The following is a 25,310-nucleotide window of genomic DNA, read 5'->3' as shown; positions in this document are numbered from 1 at the left end:
CATCTCCCAGGTTTTCAAGTAACTAGCCAGCTTAACTGTTTCATCATGAACTCTATGCATTCACATAGATATATGATATTTGTGCATTTATCTATGTTTCAATCAATTTCTGTTTTCATCTTACTAAACAAAATATTGTGTTCTTAGTAAAAGAAAGATCATAGAAAACAAAATGAAGCTAATTTTCAAATACATTCCAAATCTCCTTTTCTTCGTCCACACAGATATTTGTGTCTTAGAAAAGTAACACAACATAATTCTCTGTATCAAAGTCACATTTTCTTATCCTAAATGCACACAGTCTTGGTTTAATCCAAATGTTTTTTACTCTCAGCAAAACATAAGGATGGAACTGTCAGAAAAGCTTCAGTTTTCTCTGACCAGCAGATATACCTCATAAACCTGTGCATACAAATGCCAGTTTTACACAACTGCCAGAGAGAAGCCTAATCTTTTGTTGAGATCAGATTTTTGTGTGGAGAGATAAGAGACGCTGTATATGTGCTCATGTTTAGATAGTATACAGGCTCAGAGATGGGAGTCGCCCCTGACAATCAGCCAAGTAGACTCCAGGTTCACCTCATTTTAATTAACATCCATCAATCATGTCATAGAAGCTTTACTTTGAAATATTTATGTGCTATGGATGTTGACTGGAATGCAGTGCTGGTTATGTATTGGATTGTTTTAATGTCTTGTATGTAAACTAATTCAACTATTATGCAACCCAGCAGTTCCTATCTTTGGGAGATGAGTAAAAAAAAGAGTCTAATATTATATATAATCAGTCCTGCATTAATCACTTGCAACATAATATTATGGAAAATGGATTTAGTGTAGTTTAACCCCACTGCCTTGCATGGAGAGTTACAGGTGGTAAGCAGCAAGCTTGTAAACTGTGCATGTGTAACTGCTGCAAAGCAGGTTTGAACGTTGAGCGTAAATATGATGGCGCTGATCGTTGACAGGAGGAATGCTGCGTGCTTGAGTGACATGTGTGCGCAGTTATGAAAAGTACAGGTTCCAGTCTTGCCTCCTCCCTCTCAGCTCAGACTCTCAGGAGAGCATTGTTATTATTTTTGCCTGCAAAGAGCTTGCATCACATCGCTGTCGAGTTGTGTCTGTAAGAGAATGAAGCAGAAAGAAATCAGATCCAATCGATCTCGAGTCTCCACATGCCAACTGAAACAGTTTCATGTATGAATGAATGAGTGCCACTGTGCCACTTATCTTTTGAGATGATTACATCATTTTCTCTAGGCCATTTCTGTCTGAAGGAAACCAACACACCAGCTGCTGCTGCTATCCAGAAGGCACAGTGCCACCTAGTGGCTGCATGCTGTAACTGTAAAGCTTTGTTTCTAATTTTGAGAGGGAAATCTCACTGATTTGTTGGATTCATTGTGTTGGCAGTTAAAATGTTCCTTAATGTGCACATGTATTTGGTTAAAGTGTCTGTTTGTGTTGCAGCTATGAAAGCCGACCGTAAGCGTCTAAAAGTGGAAAAGGCAGACCTGGTGAGTCAGATGCAGCAGCTGTACACGACACTGGAGAGCAGAGAGGAGCAGCTGCGAGAATTCATACGCAACTATGACCAGCACCGAAAGGTAACACCGGCCCAGCTGATTTATCAGTATTACTTTATTGCAGATATGTCTGCAATAACAAGGGATGTCGGAACAGAAATAGGAAAGACATGTTTGAAGTTATTAGGAGAGTTTATATTGTAGACAAATGACCACTAAAAACCGTTCTTGCTGCTGCGTATAAATACATTACAGCTCGCTATAAACCATTTATTAAATGTTTATATACTGCTTATAGATGGTAAATATGACTTAGAGTAAAGGGTTAACTCATATGGGTATGTCTTAGCCATCTGTAGCCGTCACTAAAGATGGCTTAGACATGATACATGATCACACTGTGAGACCATGTAATTTGTCTCCACAAATAAAATGCAGGTTTCCAAATAGATTACAATGCAGAATGTAGCTGTGATATGCCTCTGGACTCAAATGTGAAAGTCCATTGATGGTTAAAAGTGAGATTGACAGGGATTAATCATGTCTTTGTGTGTGTGTTCTTCAGGAGAGTGAGGATGCGGTGAAGGCCCTGGCGAAAGAGAAAGACATGCTGGAGAGGGAGAAGTGGGACCTGAGGAGGCAGACCAAAGAAGCCACAGAGCAGGCCAACATCCTGCGCTCTCAGATGGACATGAAGGAGAACAGGATCAAAGAACTGGAGGCAGAGCTTACCATGGTGAGTCACCCTACTCATGGACGCGGTCACAACTTTTCCAAATTAACTCAAGCACAATAGTGTCACCTTAGCATCATTATCCAGCATGTGTGGCATTAATGCAAACAAGGTGTGGGTTTGCAATCCTGTTGGTGAATTCATATCGGTTGGAACACATGCCGTAAGCCGCTCTGGTGCATATCCTCATCCCTTCCCTCTCTCAAAGCATTAATTCTCTCTCCGGGCAGGGGAAGGGGAAATTCATTTTTTTCTGTGTTGCTGTGTCGGTCCCTCCGAGGTACAGTTGTCAGTCTCTGTGTCATTAATCTCTCTCCTCCCTCGGCAAGTCACAACCACCCACAGATCCTCACATCAAGCTGCATCACAGATCAGATTTGTTGGCACATCAGTGCCAGAGCTGCATCGCTGTCAAGCAACCCAGTCACGAAAAAAAAACTCTTCTCTTCTCTTCTCTTCTTTTTATTCTTATTGTTTTCAGCTGTTTCATGTACCTTTAAATAGATCCATCCATTATATGTCCCTTCAGAGGCTGTGGAAAACATTGAATATGAGTAGTTTTGGTGCAGAAATAAATATGTTTTTAAGATACTGTGGTAAAATATGGCTGTTGACTAACTTCAAAGTAAAGCTGTTTTTATTCAATATTTTTCTTGTTGACAGCAAATCCCATGAAAAGACCAAAATCAAGGGTGTGTTAGTCCATCTTTTAATACTTTCTGACTCCCCGACCCTGTTTGTGGCACTCAGCCCCCAAGCTAATTTTCTCCTGCTGAAGACATAAATCTTTTTCAACAGGTGAAATATGCACTTTCTTTCAGCAGTGGATTAATACACATTTGGTGACCCAATGATTATTTACAGCTTCAGGATGGTGTATGTGTTATTCACAGACTTTTACATAATGCGTAGAGGAAATTAAATCAGACATTCAACATAAGACAAATAAACATATTTGAACTTAGAAGACTTAAAAGATTAAAACCATGTATGTACCAATGTGAGTTTGCATATTTTATTAATTTTTTGTGATTGAAATATCTCATTAGATTTTTTTTATAGGTTCATAGAGCAGAGAAAGAAAAGTAAACATCAGATCATTAATGCAAAATCAACAGTCCTGTTAAGTCATATCATTAAAAGAAAAGAAATGAGAAAAAGGAAGAAAGAAAAGGAGAAAAACCAACCTGTATACTCTTGTTTTTTTTTCCAGTGGTGTAAAAGTAATTCTTGCAGCCCTGATGAGGCCCACCACTCTGAAACACAATTGTACATGTAATGCCTAACGTCTTGTGTGTTCCTCAGGCGAAGCAGTCTCTGGCCACCCTGACAAAAGACGTACCGAAGCGCCACTCGTTGGCCATGCCAACAGAGCCGGTGGTGAACGGCAGTCAGGAGTGGGTGATGCAGGCCGACCTGCCGCTCACTGCAGCCATTCGTCAGAGCCAGCAGACCCTCTACCACGGACACACCACGGACAGACAGGGTAGGCTCTTTTATCTGCTCGGCCTCTCAGTCTTCATGTTGCTTGGTGTTGCTTTGACAGAACCAAACACACTAACAGAGGGTTTCCTGGAGGTTTCTCTTACTAACTGTGGGAATTTTTCAATGTGCGTGTGTACATACACGTGTGTGTGTTTGTTTGTGTGTGGGCCACCTCCAGCTGTGGTCAGGATCAGCCCCTGTCACTCTCGCCAGCCCTCCGTCATCTCTGATGCCTCGGCGGCCGACGGGGACCGCTCGTCCACGCCCAGCGACATCAACTCACCTCGTCACCGGACGCACTCCCTCTGCAATGTAAGAGCTGCCTGGCCCCCTCGACCAAGTAATCACACCTCCACACTTTTCTTCTCCTGTTTGTGTCTGTCCCTCTGTCCTGTTGGCTTGCTGGGTGTCAGCCTTACTGCTTAGTGATGGTGGTGATGTTATCTTGCATTTAACTCTCTGTAAAGCAACAGTTTGACATTGCAATCATTTGAAATTTGCTTTCCTACCTGGAGTTAGATGAAAACACTGATCTGCTTCTCATGTCTGGATGGTACATAGGAAGCTATAGCCTGCAGCTGCTTAGCTTAGCTTAGCATAAAGACTGAAAACAGGGGGAAACAGCTAGCATGGCTGTGCCAAAAGCTGACATCTCATTTGTTTAATAAAAACTGAAGTGTAAAAAGTTCAGGGGTTACAGCCTGTCAGTCCACAGAAATCCCAAGAAGTCACTGCACCCGGCCAAGACAGTTCAGCACTCAACCCCCATAAAACCATGCTGTTTTTTCACACTTAAAGTTTTTGTATTAATCAAAAAAACAAGATATAACCTACATGAGTTTTTGGACAGAGCAGGCTATGAGCTATGTCTGTAAACTAAGCTAACCGGCTGCTGGCTGTTGCTTCATATTTATTGTACAGGCATGTGAGACGTATCAACCTTTTCATCAAACTCTCAGCAAGAAAGCAAACAAGCACAGTTCCAAAAGTGTCAAACCACTGCTTTAACTCGGCTGTATGAGAGGATTAACCTGAGATTCCTGTCTCCTCTGCCCGGTTCAGTCCATGGAGGACCTGGAGGACCAGAAGCGTAAGAAGAAGAAGGAGAAGATGACTCTGGGATCCCTGTCACGGGTGTTCGCTCGGGGCAAGCAGCGCAAGTCACTGGACCCCGGCCTGTTTGATGGTACAGCCACCCCTGATTATTACATAGAGGAGGATGCCGACTGGTGATGATGAGTGTGTGAGCGTGTGTGTGAGAGAGTGTGTGTGTGTGGCTGTTAATGTTTGAATATGTGTGGGTATCCACCTGGCTTTAACTGTGTGTAAAGAGCATTTTGTTTGTGGGTTTGTCTTGAGGGGGGAGGGGGGTAAATTTTAAAAGAAAAGCCCTAAAAGAGACTGCTATTCACATAAATGTACAGTATATTACCCTCAAATTGTATGTTTGTAAATTAGATATATATTTATAGATGTACATGTATGCATATGTATATATGTTTACATGCATATAAATATATACAGTACATGGGGTTATTATTATGTGTAGACCTGTTTATGCTGTATTATCTTCCAAATGGCTTAATGTTTTGTGTTTTTTATAACTGGAGACTTGAAGGACTGCTGTTTATATGTAAATAGGCGTTATTGTGAAACTAGTGTTTTTACTGTAAATGTCATCTGGCTTTTGTTACTTTACAGTTGCTTCTATCATGCTTTGCAACACTGATTTCAACGTTTCTCCGTATTCCCAATCTTACTCAGCCCATTTCTTATTATGAAAGAGGAGATATTCGCTGATTGACCTAAAAAACTGATCTCTTGGACTTTAATTGGCCGGATTCTGCTGTCTCAAGTCTTTCACTATGAAAAACAGCACTTTGTTTGAGAGGTATTGCTGTTACAGGATTATCATCATGTTCATGTTATAATTGCTGGCTCACAGTTGCTGATAACATATCATAATGTCATGTTGACTTCCTCATCCAGTTCAAAGTTATATTCTCAGTTACTATAATTAAGTACCGGCTAATAAGGGTTTTAGAGCCAGACCTCCGTAAAAAAATATAGTTGAACTAATACTTATTCAGGCACACCTCTCGTCTGCTGTCAAATTCATGTGTAAGTGCTAAAGGTTAAACACTCATCTTTAAAAAATCTGCATATCATTCTGTCACTGTTAGCACTAGCCTCGTAACATTGTTTATGTCTGACTCATGTCCTACTGCGAGCTATCTAACATGTGCCAATACGAGACAAAGGAATGTGCATTAAACACCTGCATGATCCCTCTGTGTTGCTTTGATAAAATGTCCATTCATTGCCAATCAGATTAATGATCTCCACACTCCTGTGTTGCTCCTGTGTTGCCTTTCCCCTGTACCAAGTTCTCATTCCTTGCATTATGGATGCACGGACCCCCTCCCCTTTTTTTTCTTTTGCTGTATTTGTTTTGCTTTGTGTAGAATCCCTCCTCATTTCTTGTAAATGTGGCTCTAATAATTCTCTGTTAAATGCTTTGTAATTTAGGAGATGTTGCATAAAAGATTAAATCTATTGAAGTATTTTATTTAAAAAAAGACACAAACAAGAGGTAACTTCAAATATTTATCTGCTGCAGCTGTTGCAGCCAGATGTCGAGGAGGTTTTAGCATTTTCAAAATGAACTATAATTGAAATGAAATCTTATTTTAAAAATAAAACTAGTAACTGAATACATCCTATGTGACCTTTTCTGTTCCATGAGTAATCTTGTTCTTGTGTCCCAGTCTAACGTGTCTCTCCCTCTCCTCCTGCCATTTCTAATGGCAACTCTCTCCTGCCAGTGAGTAACTCCTCATCTGTGATTACCAGCTGTCTGTTTCTGCACTCTGGGGATTATTCATATTACTCAGGTCCATTGGAAAAAAAGAAAAAAAGTTTGTGTAATTTTTTTTTTTTTTTTTTGTAGAAACTCTTTTGAAAGACGGAGGACTTTGCATGCAGCGTTTTTGTCAGCATGTGGGGAGCAAATTAGGCAAACACGCAGAATTCATGCTGGATTCGTTGGTTCAGTATGAATCAGTGTTTCCCTGTTGTTGAGATGGGCAGTTAATGGGCAGGAGCATGATGTCTTATGAATAATCCCTGTGTCTCTAATACATTATCCTAATGGTCTTAAATCCCCTCATAATCATCAGATAGTTACCAAAGTATCTTAACACCTTAACTAAACATTGGTATGTTTAAGACATTTACGAATTGTATTTCATTGAATTTCAACACCATTTCAGATTTAGATGCACTAACTCGTGTAGTTTTTGCTACTTTTTAATATTAATTTTGTTGTTATTTTTTTATACAGCACAGTTTATTCAAAGACACAGGAAACTGTAGTTCCAGTGAATCATTCTGGCTCCACCTAGTGGCCATACAATGCAATTTAAACACAATTTATGAGAAAATTGAACAAGGGAAAGGGTTGAAAAACTTTTCATGCCGTTGACTGATGATTCGTCTTTATTAATGTTAGCAAACTCAAGATGAATCCTGAAAGACATATTTATGAAAAAAACAAAAAATATTCAGATATTTTATTGCAGTATCCAAATGGATCATGTGTATTATTATACACTGAGTTGGAGGTGTATTTCCAAACTAATACCCTCTGAGTTTGATGTCAAACTGTGAGTCATTTTTTTGATTTCCATATCCCTCTGACCCTGAACTCCTCCTGTATGCCACACCATAACTTCTCCTGACCAATCCAGACTCTGACAGCCTCACACAGCAGAGCCTGTCTGACGGAGAGGAGCAGCTGGACCGCCTCCAGCAGGCGGAGCTCACACGAAACACGTGCATGTCGCTGTGGAGGGCAGGTGCAGTCCAGGCCTGGATGGAGGTTGTCATGGGAATGCCCATGTACATCCGAGCCTGCTCGGAAAACGTCAAAAGTGGCAAGGTACACCTTTGGTACAAGTGGTTCTTTTGCTGTTTGCTGGCCTTGTGCTTGAGAGTGGGGTAGTATTTGAGCAGGTGTGTGCACTCAGGTTTGATAAAATTCTGGATCTCTCCTGTTTAGGTACTACTAGGCTTGACAGATGAGGATTTAGAGCTGGGTTTGGGTATCAGTAACCCGATTCATCGCAGGAAGCTAAGACTGGCCATTGAGGATTACAGAAGAGCTGAAGGGGATCAAGGGTGAGCAGCAGCTAACACAATTTCCATTTCATATATTCTACCTCTACTCCACTACATCTATTTGACAGTTATAGTAACTTTACAGATTAATATTACATAAAATAATAAGATCCACCTTGACCACCTGCAGCACTAAAATGAAGCTTACACATGAATGCATCAATAATATAGTATGCAGTAGTATAACACTTACATGTGCCTCTTATCTTTTAGGCTATCAAAAGCTTCTGAGATGGATCATCACTGGGTTGCAACATCATGGCTGAGTGATGTGGGGCTGCCTCAATACTCCCAAACTTTCCAGAGTCACCTAGTGGATGGACGGGTGCTGAACTCTCTGAGCCGCAGAGACCTGGAGAGATTCCTCAACATCAGTGACCAGTTCCATCAGACCAGTCTACTTCTGGCAATCCAGCTGCTGCAGATGCTCAGCTTTGATAAAGAGGTTAGACTGTAGATCAGAGTTAATGCCTGAAAAAGTATTGATACTGAGTATGCTTTTTTCAGTAGTCATTCTTCACTGCATAAACTTTACTTCAGCTACACTGACAAGACTGCATGTGATTTCCATTATAATCCACCATAGCTTGAGGCACACAGCTCAGTGGTGCAGCTTTATCTCAGCAGGCCATCATCCCTCCCTGACCTCTCTCTGTGTTTTCTATGGCCCCTGCCACATCAGTGCTTTTGCGGCTATCTGAGTGTTGTGTTTTCGCAGGCCCTGCAGGCAAGACGAGCCAAGTGTGAGCACCAAGACCGGGACACCATTGTTTGGACATGTCACAGAGTAATGAAGTGGATCAGAGACATAGACCTCAAGGTGGGTGGGAGGTCAGTGATGGTATTCCCTTGCTTTGGAGTTATCCAGGGCAGATTGGAACCACATACCACGCAGTATGAGTTTCAAGGGCTCCCTCAAAAATAATGATAGCTTTGTTGTATCGGTGTCTCACCACCGCTGAAAGAAAGAAGACATAAAGACATAAACAAACAAGATACTACACAAGTGTTTTTCTGGATCCACAATGTAATACTACCATTCTTCATTTTTCAGTATCCTCTATTTTGACATAGTTATTTTTGGTAAACCTGTAGCCCTAGAAACTAAAACATGATTTCTGCCCTTGTTTTTAGTTTTTTAAAGGCTCCACCATGACTGTGGTTGGTCTTAAGTCTGATCTTTGTATCAATATGATATTAGTAGGACTATAGATCAGCAAATCTAGTCTGAAGTAATTTTTCTCAGCTGTACTGGACACGCAGGTACATAACACCTCTGTTTTGCTTTTCAGGAGTTTGCAGACAATCTTCAAGGTAAAGGGATCCATGGAGCTCTGATGGCTCTGGATCCATCTTTTGACACCGATGCCATGGCCAAAGCCCTGGGGATCCCCAGCAACAAACACATGCTGCATCGGCATCTGTATGAAGAGATGAAATCACTTGCTGTCCCTCACAGGTAGATTAAATACTGCTCTGTACAAATGACATGCCCACTTATTAATTCTTAATATGTACCCTCAACAGAGAGGAGGATAAGGGTTGCTAAATGTGAAAAAAAAAGGTGAAGAAGAAGGTGAGGGTTGAGGCATAAAAAGCATGATGCAAATGAATACAAATGTTTTGTAATGTCTTGTGTTTCCAGCAATGCAGAGCAATGCAATGAGATTATCAATTCTTCACCTGTGGCTGTTAACCGCTTTGCTGAGGAGAGGGTGTCTCTGAGAAGAACAGGCAAGGTATTATGTCATTTCACAGTTATAACATATGACATATGATGAAGTTTTAACCACAGACATCATAAATGCAGTCACTTCTTATTTGTAAATCATAATTTGTCATGTATTTTTACACATCTTTCCTAATGATTCAGTTTTTTTTAAACTAAAGATTACATAATCAGCATAAATTACCCTCAGGATATCTGTGGGACAGGGAATGGTTGAAACACCTCACTGCAGTGCTTGTATTTCTCCCAGAGACTATTTGAACCAAATTTTTATATATTAAATTTACATCTGCCTGCTAATTACCCATAATATTTAAAGATGATTACATATGGCAAATTATTTGCATGGAAGAGGTCAGATTTTGCAACCGACCCCAGCGCTGGGTAACAGATCAGGGACAGCTGCAACATCTTAAAAATAAATTCAATTTCACTAATTAACTTTTGCTTTATATGCACTATTGCACTGTTGTACAATAATATTGTATGTATTTATGTATTTATTTATGTAGTAATAAAAATAAGAATATGGATGAAAAGATTAGCAATGAAACAAACTTTTATTAAACATGTATTTACTGTACAAAATTATACAAACATGTTATTTTGGAACTAAAAATGTTGAAAAATATCATGTGATCTGTCTTGATATGGTTGCTAAGACTGGGTAGAGTTGCAGTAACTTGTTGCAACAGTCTCCACCCTATCAGCCATGACAGAACATCATGTGCTAGCTAGACACATTAACCTTGACACATGCTAACCATGTCACCTAGAAGTCAACAAAACAATGATTCAAACTAAGTTTTGATTCATTCATATAAAAGGTCAGGACAGTATGACAAAAATATAGCTCACCTCCAAAACAATCTTTTTCAATAAATGCGGGCAGATGTTTTTTCTGTCTTCCTGTTCAGTGAAAAGTCTAACTGAGCATGTGCAGTATGAGTGTCATCACTCCAGCATGTTTCTGATTGGAAGAATAAGATTTACTTTACCTAATAATGTGGGCAAATAATATTTAAGAAGAGATGTAACTTTTTCAACAAAGTCAATGTCACATTACTGGAAAATCAGAAATTATACATTTTGTCTTTTCAATTTTCCAGAGTCCACTGAGGTTACGTGCAAACAGCCACTCTGTGGAGCGAAGCCTGGGCTTTCATGGCAGCTGTGGCTCTCTGCCCAGAGAGGCAAGAGTCCAGGCTGTTCCCCGGGCCAAAGGCAGCCCGATGCACACCTTCAAGAGTGTGGAAATCACCAATGTCTGAACCAGTCTCAGCCATCGAAATCTTGATGATTGTTTACATTGTTATTGTGTTAAAGATGTTTACTACTGAGAGGAAACTACACTCAGCATTGCTGGACTTTGAAGAGAAGTTGTACTGAAGTGGTTTACCACTTCATTAATAATTCAAATATATTGTCATTTTGGTCAGAATAACACATTGTCACGCAAATAATTTTTCATCTGAAGGAGCTGATGTAAATATAAAGATGAAAATCTTATGGACACAAAGTTTTGTTTTTTGCTTTGTTTTTTTCCAACTACATTTCCAAATGAGTTTTTTTTTTTTTATCATGAGTTTATAGAAAATCATAGTGATGTAGATGTGAAGACAGAAGAAAAACCTGCAAAAATAATTGTACATTGTTGTTCTTCTTTGATGCCTTACATGCCATAGGTCTCATATTTATATTATCTTCACAGCGCTGTTGTGGTCTCTGTCAACTATTTTTAACAGGTCAGCTCTTTTTTTTTACGTAGTAAATGAAGAATTATGGTTGAGATATAGAAAAAAGTCATTAAGATATGCTTTCACAGTAGAGATACATCACAGTTATTATTACTACTGTAACAGATCATAGACTTTAGTTTAAAACAACATTTAAAAATATGAAATCTGGATGTGAATTTGTCACCAATGATACAGGTACAGGTTTTATGAAACAGCAGGTTGTAGTACACAAGACAATCTTAAAAGTAAATACAGTACTTTAAAAAAAAGTGGTTTAATCTGTCTTCTCATAGTGTTACATTCAGTTAATTAAAGAGATCTATAGTTGATGTTTTGAATACAAATGTTGATTTAAAAAAAAATACTACTAACTACTAAGACTCATCCAAGGTGATACTGTATGTAGATAAAAGATACAGTTAAATGATGGACTTTGAAAGTGATAATGTGTGTGAAAGTGTTTATACTGTATAAGCGCTGACAAAAGGCAGTGCTGTTGCTTATCTTATGCACTCAAAGGAGGGAATGTACTGGTATCTTTTGTACAGTTTGGTCATGTTTTATAACACAGTTGTACAAAATCAGCTGTTTCTGAGCATGAGAACACATGAACTGTCACACAGGGCCACAGTGTGTGCAGCTAAAACCCTGCGGTTGATCCAAACCGTAGAAAACAGGTTTGTCTGCTACTCACTGGGTGTCTCCTCCACTCACCAAAAGCAAAGGTGTTTCAGCAGGAAGATCAGACCAGTTTAAACCTGTACAGACACAGAAGGGAAGAAGTCGAATGGTGTTTGCTTTTAACACCACAGTTCATATGACATTTGCTATTTGTCTTCTCTCAGCTGTCAGAGCTTTTCATGTATACCAACAATAAAAGTGGAATTATTGTTAACTGTCATATTGTACAGCATTAGCCTGTTGTGGTTATTTTCAAAAACAGCCGCAATAAAATCTATGTTAACACACAAAATAAGAATGTAAAAAAACTTTATGCACTGAGACTTAAGTTACTTACTCATGATGATTGTATTTGTGTACAACACTGGGTCCGCTGCACCCGCTGTTCTTAAATTCAAGTTGCAACATAAGTATTTACTTAATGGAAATTAAAACATTGCACCACACAAACCACTTCTTATGTAGACATTATTAAATATTTACACCCACCAATGGCAGTTGTGACCACTATGTAGTTGAACTGAGTGCTACGTTCCCTAGTTCAGTATTTAGAAAGCCCCTTCATCAGGTTCCCACAATAGCCCATGTCATATTAAGTGAATACAGAGCTGGGGAACATCTTTTCCAGGTTCCCATTATGTGCTATATAGAGCTGAGGACTCTGGGAACATAGGACCCTGGGAGAGCACATAGTAGAACTGCAAAACAAACAGTAGGATTCTGAGAATATCAATGTAAAATTTTAAATGTCAAAAATACCTCAGATTATAAATTACTCCATTGCTTTCTTAGGATCACAATATGGTCACAGCTGTTGGTTTCAGGCATAGAATTTACAGAGGGAAATAGTTTTTATAATAATTATTATAGATAGAAACAGTCTGATATTTGATCTAATGTTTCAGTCATTCCTGTATTACTTTTGTCTTATTTGACAACAAACTGAAAGTCTGTTTTATTCAAGGCTGGTTCGAGGCAAACATATATGAGGGGGCAGTCAGAAATGTGACATAACATACTGTGGCTGCGCGCCAGATAAAATTCTAAGGCCTCTCTCTTGACGGTGAATGTATTTTAAGAACAATCAGGGGCGGTTGACTAGATTCGGCCGGCCAATCGGCGTTTTTCTGTTAGCTGACGTATGGCGTCATTGATCACGACGTGACTTGTTATTGGCCATGACCACCTGGGTGGAGCAAAGAGAGGCGGAAGGAGGAAGTCGGAAAGCAGATTTAAATCACGTTTGAGCCATTGCTTCTGTTTGCCGGTACTGTGAGAAAACGTCGTTACCGGAGAGGTCTCGATGCTAAAACAAACTCTGGAGCTGCGTTTTGCCGTTAATGAAGAGACCTGGATACTAAAACAAACGCTGGAGCTGCTTTTTTGTCGAACAGGAGTGAGACTGAACGCCGAACACACATGCGGCGCGAAGGTAAGCAAACAATTAGCGGCTAGCGTTAGCATTAACTCATTGGAGAGCGTTAGCATTTCCGGCGAACGTTAGCATTAGCATTACCTTGTAATGATATCGTTTAATGCTATCGTCAGTCGTTTATGTCGCATGGATAAGAGTGTTTCTGTGACTAAGGCGTCCCTGACATGGTAGTTTGTGTAAATCCCTGTTTGTTTACTTTACCGACATTTTACGTCTCTACCTGGCTGATCTACACCTGGGTGTTAGCATTAGCATTAGTGGCGAGCGTTAGCATTATCCTTATCTTCAAATGTTGTCTTTGGGGCCTCTCGTTTTATTTGCGTGGGTTAAAGTGTGTTTGTGTTTCTGAGACTAAAGCGTCCCTGACATGACTTGTGGAGGATGGTAACTGTTCAGTAGTCTGTATGTCTATTTACAACTCCGTTTGCATCTCTTTACAGTTACTTTGCAGACATTTTACTACTTCTTTGTAATGTTGTGCTCAATCTTGATCATTTTTAGTCAGTATTTGGCGGATTATCATGCCGATGTGATCATTTTGTGTCTATTTGTGGTGGTATTGGATTGGTTTGTCTCTTAAGCTGGCTGTTTTACGTCTGTATATCGTCAGCTTCTTTGTGATTGTTTTGCATCGTATTGTGTCTGTGTAGTTGCGTGTCTATTCCTGAGCATTTAACGTTTCTTTTTGGCCATTTTGTGTTTCTGTGTGGCTGTTAAGCATCTCATCGTGATCATTTTGCGAATCAGTTTTTTGCCTCGTCGTTTGTGTGTCTTGTGGTAGTAATCCGTCCATAGCCATCCATTGTTCCCCTGTGTATAATAATGATTAGTAATTTGTTTGTGGTGACATGAGACTTCATTGAGCTCAGTTTTGAGTTAAATACAAGCTTGGAAACTAAATTTTAACTCTGTGCTCCTCCAGACGTTTTAAGCCTCAGGAGTAGGTCATGATGTATGAGCTGAGATTACTGTTAGAAATTATTATTAAAAAAACTATTTTGATTAGGTTATTTGTAATCATATCTATAAATTGGCAGAAAATAGTACAAGTTCAGGTGAGAATTTTTTAAAACTCTGAATAGTTGTCAGTTAATTTTCTGCCTGTGGACTGAATTATAATTGAAAAGACCACAAGTTAAAACCCTGCCTTCAAAAATGTACTTAAGTCAAAGTTTTTATTATGCAGTTCACAGTAATATAGATGACTCCTCCAGTGATTAGTTGACAGACGATTAATATAGAAATTTAGGATTTAAGATAATCATTGTAGTTAACTTTCTCAAAATTTCATTTATTAGGGGTGTAAATCACAAGTTTCACCACAATATAATAATATATCTTTTCAGTGGACAGCGATTCAGTGTTTGCTGATATCACAGTCTGATAAAATATGATTTCGATTGGATTCAGGGGCCAGCCATCGATATGAGACGATATCATCTGCTGATTTAACACAATCATATCCATTCATATCAAAGCAACTAAAATTTCATTTGACATTTTTATTCCTGAGCTCAACCAGACATTTAAATGAAAAACAATCTTCTCTTTTAATAAAAATAGATGAATTCTGTTCACTCTAAAGTGCCACTTTCTGATATATTGATGACTTTAAATTTTTCACATGATATAACAGAAAATTGAAAGAATATTAAATTCCTATTCCTAAAGCGGGATATTGTGTAAACCTGAGTATTTTATCTCAAAGCAGCATGACTTACATACAGCATGCGACTTGTCAGTAGACCCGTCCTTTCTCTAAAATGTAAAATATTTTCAGAGCGCTGATTTATTCACCAGAGGAGAGACAATATCTTTGCTGACATTTTCTAGCTGCTTGACGTGGCGTTGTTCAGACTGTTGAGGTACTGTTATTTCAGGGTTAATGAACATGCCAGTGTTGTTGACTGTCTGTCATGTCAGCTGCCTGTAATCAGCTGGGAGCTGGGTATGGAGAAAGGGGCTGAAAGTGAGTCAATGTAGGTAGTTCAGGGTTTTTGTTATTTTTGGCTATGGCCCACAGTAACCTGTATTATTGCATTTAATAAAAGTTGTAACGAAACCAGCTGACGTCTCCGCACATTGCCTGATGGGGGACAATATGTACTTTTCTATACTACTGGATTGTTGATCACTGAATTGATGTAGATCAATGTGTCGTTACACCCCTAATATTTATTGTCATTGATTCTTAAAGGTGTGATGCTTTTTTGGTCATATGTGACAGTAAACAGCCCATTTTCTCAGACACTCCTGAGATGTTTGAAAAATGCTCTGGTTTGGCTGTACATATATATATTTATGTGTGTATTGGGGTTAATCTGTTGATGAGGAATAGGTCACAGTGTATTGATAATTTTCCTTTATATGTTTCTCTTTTTGTCTCTTCCAGGTGTCACCATGTCGTCCACGATTGCAGAGAGTCTTCATACAATGAAGAAGTTCTTTGAAACCAAGACAGAGGCCTGCAGGTAATTCATAGAACAGCTTTACATAAACTGTCCAACACGCTTCAGTGATCTTCTGTCTGAATAGTTTGATTTGTCACAAAAAGACTTCACTCATAGCTCATGAATCTACAGTTCAATAAAAATGAAGAATTTAAACATCAGCTCTCTCTCAAGCTTGGCACACACCAAAAGATTTTTAAACTCTTACCTGATTTAGAAAATTTCATTGTTCTTATAGTAATATGCAATGAGAAGACCAACACAGCACACTACACACTAACAGACTCACCACTAACAACTACAGTCTGGACTCTCAAAATCTTGTGTGGTCAAACGTGACTTTAGAGTAAACAAACATGGCGGACAACGATGCCTCTTGTTTGTTGTGACTCTGTCTTCAGTCAGCTTGCTTCCTGATTGGCCAACACCCCGTTCCACATGACAATTCAGAGTGCGTGCTTGACTTGAATACCTCTGTGTACTCCCCACATATAGGCTTTTCGATTGGAAATATTGAACATGTTTAATATTTATTGATTCTGATTGCTATTGGAGCACATCAGCGAGGGTAAAATCACTCTGAAAACACCTCACATAACAGGAGAATCCGACAAGATAATCGTTAGAACCAGCCGATAATCAGGCCTTTGCTGACTTTGATCAGGAGGGGGGATAATCGGCCCGATTATCTTTTGGTGTGTACCCAGCTGTACTCGTTCTCTCCAATTTCCATCATTTAGCTTAATTTTAGCTTCTCTGCAGCCAAAGTCAGTTCAAATTTTAACTGACCAAAAAACCAAACTGTTGGGATAGGGCCTCCACCATGAGACTGGCCAGGCTCTTTGTTCAAGGGGGACAGGAAGTAGCTAAGGTAAACTGCCTTCCTTCTTAGCCTCTGTGGGTGGAGTTGCAGGCAGCAGTGAGCCAGATGAAGTGTAGGAGAAGGAAGGGGATTTTCCACACCTAGAAACACACTGTGCTTTTATTTTTGATGAATTAAAAGTCACATATTTCTATTAATGTTTGTTGTGTTTTTCCTCACAGGGCTCAGACTTCAATCATTAAATCACACAGAGAGGAGACAGACATGAAGACATTTCCAGAAGGTCAGTGTTAGTTTATTCTTTTCAGTCAGATTCTGTCATTATGTCAGCTGCAGTTTGACACTTTAAAACCTTGTCTTTAACAAATAGCAACAAATTAAAGCTTCTGTAACTTATCCATTTTAATTAGTATTAATTAGTATTTTTCAACAATGTAGCTGCAAAAAGAAGTCTAAATATGTATAATAATGACACAATAACATATATATAATATATATATATATATAAAACCATAGTTAAGATTAGAATCAAAACCTTTTTAATAAATAGGTTTAAAAAATAAGTATAAAACTTTGATAAATAAATTAAATCTAAAATATTTACAAAACCAATAAAAATTAAATGTAAAACCTTTAACAATATGTGTAAAAACATATTTAAAAAAAACATTTTCGAATCTGATAAGATTAAAATCTTTACATATTCTAATCTTTAAAAACAGGTTGAAGAATTAGGCACGTAAAAAAAAAAATTTTGAACCTTAAATAATGTCTAAACATTAAGTACCAAACCATATACAATAGGTCTAAAAAATATATTAAAAACTAAAATAGCAAGTATGAAACCTTTTAAAAATGAAGTATAAAGCCATTAAAATGTTTTGAGAATGTTTCAAAATAGAGAAATGTACCTCAAAAGTTCAGGAAGAAACTTTTCATGATTTTATTCCAGACAACATTTAACAAATCACAGCAAAGATAATGACAGACCACAAGGAAACACTTGTTAGACCTGGTTAGAGTAATGGCACATTTTCCAAAGATGTCTGCTAGCCATCTGTGTGATCATAAGCAGTTGAATGTTTATTGGTGTTTAATGTAGACATATTAGTCTTTGGAAAACATTCCCATGACTATATTACAGATGGCAGAGAAGAACAAAGTGCTTTCACTTGAACAACAGGAAACCAACACTGTTTACAGTGGTTAGATGGTGGAGGGCTTTTATCTAATTAACAGTTTCGTAACACTTTTGTTTTCTGTCATCCACTTCAGGTCTTCAGCTGCTGTCGTCTTCTCCTCCTGCAGAGACAAGAACACGTATATTTTTCCTTTTCTAAACTCTCTTTATTCATTTTTGATACTCAATTACAATGATTTAAACTAAACTTTGTACAACACAGTCAATATAACATTTTAGTGTGTTTTCTAAAGTACATAAAAATAACAAAATAAGAACCTACTGTAATTATTACATAGTTATCTCTCAAATTTCAAAGCTATGAGAGACAGTTATTTTACGTTTGCTAATATTTATTTTCAGAAATTATTTTTCATGGCATGTGGCATTTTCTTGACAACATACTATTCTTTTTTTTAATTTATTTATTTTTTTACATTTTTATGCCTTAATACTGTGACGTGGCTTAAGACAATCTTTGTTGTTGACACACATTCACTTACATCTCTACACAGTGTGGGTTAGGTAAGATTTTGGTTTTTGTTATTTCAAACTGCAATATCAGTACTCAAATTGAATCTATTACTGTGTACATAGTCTTGTTTATAATTTTTACACATTGTTATATATTATTTTAAATCTTGTTAATATCATGCCTTTTCCTTTTTTTGCTGCTGCAACACTGAATTTCCCCGCTGTGGGACTACTAAAACTTAAATAAATACTTCTGAACACTGAATATCTTGCCTGTGTGTTTGATATTGTATGAAAGTCAATCATTTTAGCCAGGGGTTAGAGTTACAATTATGACTTTTACCCACTGGGTTACAGGTTAACATAACAGGTTACAATAACAAAAACTGCAACCCTAACCCTAACCCTAACCCCGGCTACAACGCTTTATGTTTTTTTTTGCCACGTAGCCAGAGGTTAGGGTTGTGGCTCATCGCCACTGGTTACAGGTTACCATAACTATAACGATACTATGACATTTTTTGGTGATTTTTGACGCCTCACTATACTATGACATTTTTTGGTGATTTTTGACGCCATACTATACTATGACATTTTTTGGTGATTTTTGATGTCATACTATACTATGACATTCTTTGGTGATTTTTGATGTCATACTATACTATGACATTTTTTTGGACTGCATTTTTGATGCCCTTACTATACTATGACATTTTTTGGTGATTTTTGATCGCCTTACTATACTATGACATTTTTTGGTGATTTTTGATGCTTACTATACTATGACATTTTTTTGATTTTTGACCCTATACTATACTATGACATTTTTTGGTGATTTTTGATTCTTACTATACTATGACATTTTTTGGTACGCATTTTTTGATTGACCCTTACTATACTATGACATTTTTTGGTGATTTTTGATGTCCTTACTATACTATGACATTTTTTGACCATTTTTGATCGCCATTACTATACTATGACATTTTTTGGTGATTTTTGATGCCTTACTATACTATGACATTTTTTGACCATTTTTGATCCCTTACTATACTATGACATTTTTTGGTGATTTTTGACGCCATACTATACTATGACATTTTTTGGTGATTTTTTGACCCTTACTATACTATGACATTTTTTGGTGATTTTTGATGCCTTACTATACTATGACATTTTTTGGCCATTTTTGACTGCCATTACTATACTATGACATTTTTTGGTGATTTTTGACGCCATTACTATACTATGACATTTTTTTGGTGATTTTTGATGCCATACTATACTATGACATTTTTTGGTGATTTTTGACGCCATTACTATACTATGACATTTTTTGGTGATTTTTGATGTCTTACTATACTATGACATTTTTTGACCATTTTTGATGCCATATCTATACTATGACATTTTTTGGTGATTTTTGACGCCATACTATACTATGACATTTTTTGGTGATTTTTGATGTCTTACTATACTATGACATTTTTTGGTGATTTTTGATGTCTTACTATACTATGACATTTTTTGACCATTTTTGATGCCATACTATACTATGACATTTTTTGGTGATTTTTGATCTCTTACTATACTATGACATTTTTTGACCATTTTTGACCCCTTACGATACTATGACATTTTTTGACGCTTTATTATACTGTACATTTTTTGAGGCCTTACTATACTATGACATGTTTTGGTGATTTTTGACGCCATACTATACTATGACATTTTTTGACATTTTTGACGCCATACTATACTATGACATTTTTTGGTGATTTTTGATGTCTTACTATACTATGACATTTTTTTGACCATTTTTGATGCCATACTATACTATGACATTTTTTGGTGATTTTTGATGTCTTACTATACTATGACATTTTTTGACATTTTTGATGCCATACTATACTATGACATTTTTTGGTGATTTTTGATCTCTTACTATACTATGACATTTTTTGACCATTTTTGACCCTTACGATACTATGACATTTTTTGACGCTTTATTATACTGTAACATTTTTTGAGGCCTTACTATACTATGACATGTTTTGGTGATTTTTGACGCCATACTATACTATGACATTTTTTGGTGATTTTTGATGTCTTGACTATACTATGACATTTTTTGGTGATTTTTGATGTCTTACTATACTATGACATTTTTTGACCATTTTTGATGCCATACTATACTATGACATTTTTTGGTGATTTTTGATGTCTTACTATACTATGACATTTTTTGACCATTTTTGATGCCATACTATACTATGACATTTTTTGGTGATTTTTGATGCCATACTATACTATGACATTTTTTGGTGTTTTTTTATGTCTTACTATACTATGACATTTTTTGGTGATTTTTGATCTCTTACTATACTATGACATTTTTTGACCATTTTTGACCCCTTACGATACTATGACATTTTTTTGACGCTTTATTATACTGTAACATTTTTTGAGGCCTTACTATACTATGACATGTTTTGGTGATTTTTGACGCCATACTATACTATGACATTTTTTGGTGATTTTTGATGTCTTACTATACTATGACATTTTTTGGTGATTTTTGATGTCTTACTATACTATGACATTTTTTTGACCATTTTTGATGCCATACTATACTATGACATTTTTTGGTGATTTTTGATGTCTTACTATACTATGACATTTTTTGACCATTTTTGATGCCATTCTATACTATGACATTTTTTGGTGATTTTTGATGCCATACTATACTATGACATTTTTTGGTGTTTTTTTATGTCTTACTATACTATGACATTTTTTGGTGATTTTTGATCTCTTACTATACTATGACATTTTTTGACCATTTTTGACCCCTTACGATACTATGACATTTTTTGACGCTTTATTATACTGTAACATTTTTTGAGGCCTTACTATACTATGACATGTTTTGGTGATTTTTGACGCCATACTATACTATGACATTTTTTGGTGATTTTTGATGTCTTACTATACTATGACATTTTTTGGTGATTTTTGATGTCTTACTATACTATGACATTTTTTGACCATTTTTGATGCCATACTATACTATGACATTTTTTGGTGATTTTTGATGTCTTACTATACTATGACATTTTTTGACCATTTTTGATGCCATTCTATACTATGACATTTTTTGGTGATTTTTGATGCCATACTATACTATGACATTTTTTGGTGTTTTTTTATGTCTTACTATACTATGACATTTTTTGGTGATTTTTTGATCTCTTACTATACTATGACATTTTTTTGACCATTTTTGACCCCTTACGATACTATGACATTTTTTGACGCTTTATTATACTGTAACATTTTTTGAGGCCTTACTATACTATGACATGTTTTGGTGATTTTTGACGCCATACTATACTATGACATTTTTTGGTGATTTTTGATGTCTTACTATACTATGACATTTTTTGGTGATTTTTGATGTCTTACTATACTATGACATTTTTTGACCATTTTTGATGCCATACTATACTATGACATTTTTTGGTGATTTTTGACGCCATACTATACTATGACATTTTTGGTGATTTTTGACGTCATACTATACTATGACATTTTTTGGTGATTTTTGACGCCATACTATACTATGACATTTTTTGGTGATTTTTGATGTCTTACTATACTATGACATTTTTTGACCATTTTTGATGCCATACTATACTATGACATTTTTTGGTGATTTTTGATGCCATATTATACTATGACATTTTTTGGTGATTTTTGACGCCATATTATACTATGACATTTTTTGATGATTTATGACGCCATACTATACTATGACATTTTTTGGTGATTTTTGATGTCTTACTATACTATGACATTTTTTAACCATTTTTGACGCCATACTATACTATGACATTTTTTGGTGATTTTTGACGCCATACTATACTATGACATTTTTTGGTGATTTTTGATGTCTTACTATACTATGACCTACCATGATATTTTTACGCCTTACAATACTACAACATTTTTTTTTTTTTACATTTTTTGGCACCTTACTACACTATGACATTTTTTGACCATTTTTGGATGCCTCATGATACTGTGACATTTTTTGACGCCTTAATATACCATGGCATTTTACTTCTTAATATACTATATTTTTATGTCTTACTATACTATGACATTTCTACGCCTTATGATACTGACATTTTTTGACATTTCTATGCCTTAATATACAGTGGCATTTTTTGACATTTGTGACCATATATTATACTGTGACATCTCTGATGATGTCTTAATATAACGTGATATATTTACTTCTATTTTTGATTATTATTACTTATGCATTGCTTTTGTATTACAGATTACTTTTACTATTACTTCTAACATAAGATTACTTTTACCATTACATATTACTTTTCATATTACATATTACTTCTAATATTGCTTATCACTTGTATTACTTATACATTATTTTTATGGTGCCAATTACTTCTATTACTACATTTTTCTGACAAACTGAATACTAAACATTAACAATTTAATGCCAGTGCTCTGTGGACAGTTGATGTAAAGCTGTTTGTGTACCTGGAGGGCTCTGTCCTGGTCTCAAAGAACTTCTTCAATGTACAAAGACTCTCTGTGATTGTGTACCACATCTCTGTAATCACGGACAATGTCTCTGAGATTATGGACAATGTCTCTGCGAACATTGATAATGTCTCTGATGGTGGACAATGTTTCCCTCATCCTCAAGAATGTCTCTCTGATCAGGGACCATGTCTCTGCGATCATGGACAACATCTCTGCGATCGTGGATGATGTCGCGGACGAAGTGGTGACACCTGGAGAAAATGAAAGAGAAACATACAATGGAAAATGATCAATACACTACTACCTATTCCTCATCAACAGTTTAACCACGAAAGATAAATATTCAACATTACAGCTGAACCAGAACATTTTCCAAACATTAGAGGGCTGTTTCAGAAAATGAACAGTTGACTGTCATCACCTCCTGAAGAACAAACAACAACAACAAATATTTGGGAAAAGAAACTAAATAGATTATTAATTATCTATCAACAAATCACTGATACAATCATGTATGTTACTGTGAACTGCACAACAATAATAAACACTATCAGTTAAGTAAATTTTTGAATGCAGGATTTTAACTTGTGTTCCAATATTTTATTTGTAGGATTAATATTGTTTTGTATGGTGTAGTCTAGTATGTCTAGCACATACACATTTCTGATCATGTACAATCAAGCTGAAATTAAGATATTTTTCTGTCTATCTTTAGTGAGAAAGTAAGGAGAGTTACAGTCAAATTGTCCACAGCCAAAACATTGAATTTGACAGAACTGAGCTCAGTCAAGTATTAATTATACCACCAATCTACAAGGACAAACAAAAACGACAGACAAAGCAATCACAATGAAACAAAAACTGGCCTCAAAGAAATGTAAAATGATCAGAAATGGACATGGAACTACAGAGATGCTGTAAGAACGACCACCAAGAGACAAAGAAGCCGACCAAAAATAGATGCAATATAGCCAATTAAAGATGCAAAATTGTGCAAAAAGACCACAAAAAGACAACATTGACATGATAATCAGACAGAGAGACTACCTTACAGTTACCCTGCCTCCATAAGGTGCCGACAACTCATATCACGGACGCTATAGTCACAGAGACACAAACACACTTTGACCCACATAATAAAAACAATGACAAGAAGGAAAAAGCCCCAAAGACAATGTTAAAAGATAAGACTAATGCTAATGCTGACATCCAGGTGTAAAGCAGCCAGGTACAGACACAATATGGTACAAAATGACCACAAATGGACACAAAACGATGACAGTGACATAATAGACTACTATTAACTGAGTTAAAATGACCAGGATGGAACACAAAGTTACAAAGAGATGCACAATGTTGGTAAAGTGACTGTGAACAAGTACAACAGAGATTTAAATGGACTATCAAGAGCTCATTGTGTTTTCATTCATCCACATTGGGGGTCCACAACTCATGTCACGGAAACAGCAACACACTCTTACTCACGTGAAAATGGAAATGAGGAAAGGATGTCTCTAAAAGAGTACGCTTATGCTAACGCTCACCACTAATGCAAATGCTAACTCTAGCCGCTAGCTACTTCGCTCCTTAGCCTTACCTTTGCACCGCAGTTGTATTCAGCGTCCAGTCTCACTTGTGTTCGACACAAACGCAGCTCTAAAGCTTGTTTTAGCATCCAGACTTCATTTGTGATTAAGTTTTCTCACAGTACTGACAAACCAAGGCAATGGCTCAAACACCTCTCTACGCTCCTCTCTGATGGTCTTGGCCAATGACAAGACACAACACGACAGCCAACAACAGTAGTAACACAGACTTCCCCTGATTTACCTCCAACTTGTGAGGATTACCCCATGGGTTTTCATACCCCGACAACTTTGAGGTGAGAACTTGTAGTAACAGTGACTGTTGCCTTATTACAGCCACAAATTATCAAACTGAGAAAATGACTTTACATTCATTCAGCAGATGCTCTAATTCAAAGCAACTTAAAGTAAGTGCATTTGACTTTGGTAGGAACAAGAGAAAGTTGAAAGTTTTAATGTGATTATCTCACTACTTTGTGCTTTACACTGTGCGGCTAAAGTTTAGACACTAGCTGCAGCTGACGCTGGATTTGCATCAGTGTGAGCTGCAGCCTTTCTGGCTCCACAGATGCCCCCAGTGTGGAGGTGGTGGGTTAGTGTTGATGTGTAGTGTGACACCCCCCCCCCCCCACACACACACACACACACTTCCCGACCCCAGAGCCGGGGGCAGGGGGCTTCAGTGGGTCACTGACCCCAGGCATGGGGCCTGGTT

General features: G+C 37.0%; 1 protein-coding gene and 2 long non-coding RNA genes across 9 annotated transcripts in view; all 3 read left to right on the top strand.

Moving 5' to 3' along the window:
- The window catches only part of kaznb (kazrin, periplakin interacting protein b), a 102,883-nt gene extending 90,591 nt beyond the window's left edge, over nucleotides 1-12,292 (top strand). For 2 of the 7 annotated variants that reach the window (XM_018700591.2, XM_018700595.2), the window contains 12 exons: nucleotides 1,471-1,607; nucleotides 2,092-2,262; nucleotides 3,565-3,745; nucleotides 3,923-4,056; nucleotides 4,807-4,930; nucleotides 7,494-7,684; nucleotides 7,805-7,923; nucleotides 8,137-8,368; nucleotides 8,642-8,743; nucleotides 9,216-9,382; nucleotides 9,569-9,662; nucleotides 10,762-12,292. In XM_018700591.2, coding sequence (XP_018556107.1) covers nucleotides 1,471-1,607; nucleotides 2,092-2,262; nucleotides 3,565-3,745; nucleotides 3,923-4,056; nucleotides 4,807-4,930; nucleotides 7,494-7,684; nucleotides 7,805-7,923; nucleotides 8,137-8,368; nucleotides 8,642-8,743; nucleotides 9,216-9,382; nucleotides 9,569-9,662; nucleotides 10,762-10,923 — 1,814 coding nt within the window. In that variant the 3' untranslated portion in view covers nucleotides 10,924-12,292. Of the gene's footprint in view, nucleotides 1-1,470; nucleotides 1,608-2,091; nucleotides 2,263-3,564; nucleotides 3,746-3,922; nucleotides 4,085-4,806; nucleotides 6,473-7,493; nucleotides 7,685-7,804; nucleotides 7,924-8,136; nucleotides 8,369-8,641; nucleotides 8,755-9,215; nucleotides 9,383-9,568; nucleotides 9,663-10,761 lie in introns of those variants that run through there. The other 5 variants (XR_007815235.1, XR_007815236.1, XM_051078385.1 and 2 more) reach the window with 5 other exon arrangements.
- Nucleotides 12,293-13,285: 993 nt separating this feature from the next.
- Nucleotides 13,286-18,699, top strand: LOC108899878 (uncharacterized). The gene is made up of 4 exons (XR_001963622.2): nucleotides 13,286-13,504; nucleotides 15,900-15,978; nucleotides 17,002-17,063; nucleotides 18,056-18,699. It is a non-coding gene; the product is annotated as an uncharacterized LOC108899878 (long non-coding RNA).
- A 1,154-nt stretch (nucleotides 18,700-19,853) lies between these two features.
- Nucleotides 19,854-21,453, top strand: LOC127143708 (uncharacterized). The gene is made up of 3 exons (XR_007815307.1): nucleotides 19,854-19,938; nucleotides 20,904-21,017; nucleotides 21,341-21,453. It is a non-coding gene; the product is annotated as an uncharacterized LOC127143708 (long non-coding RNA).
- Nucleotides 21,454-25,310: the final 3,857 nt, after the last annotated feature.

This window comes from Lates calcarifer, linkage group LG20 (genome assembly GCF_001640805.2).
Source record: "Lates calcarifer isolate ASB-BC8 linkage group LG20, TLL_Latcal_v3, whole genome shotgun sequence".
Classification (NCBI taxonomy): domain Eukaryota; kingdom Metazoa; phylum Chordata; class Actinopteri; family Centropomidae; genus Lates; species Lates calcarifer.
This window is presented reverse-complemented; position numbering and strand designations above follow the sequence as displayed.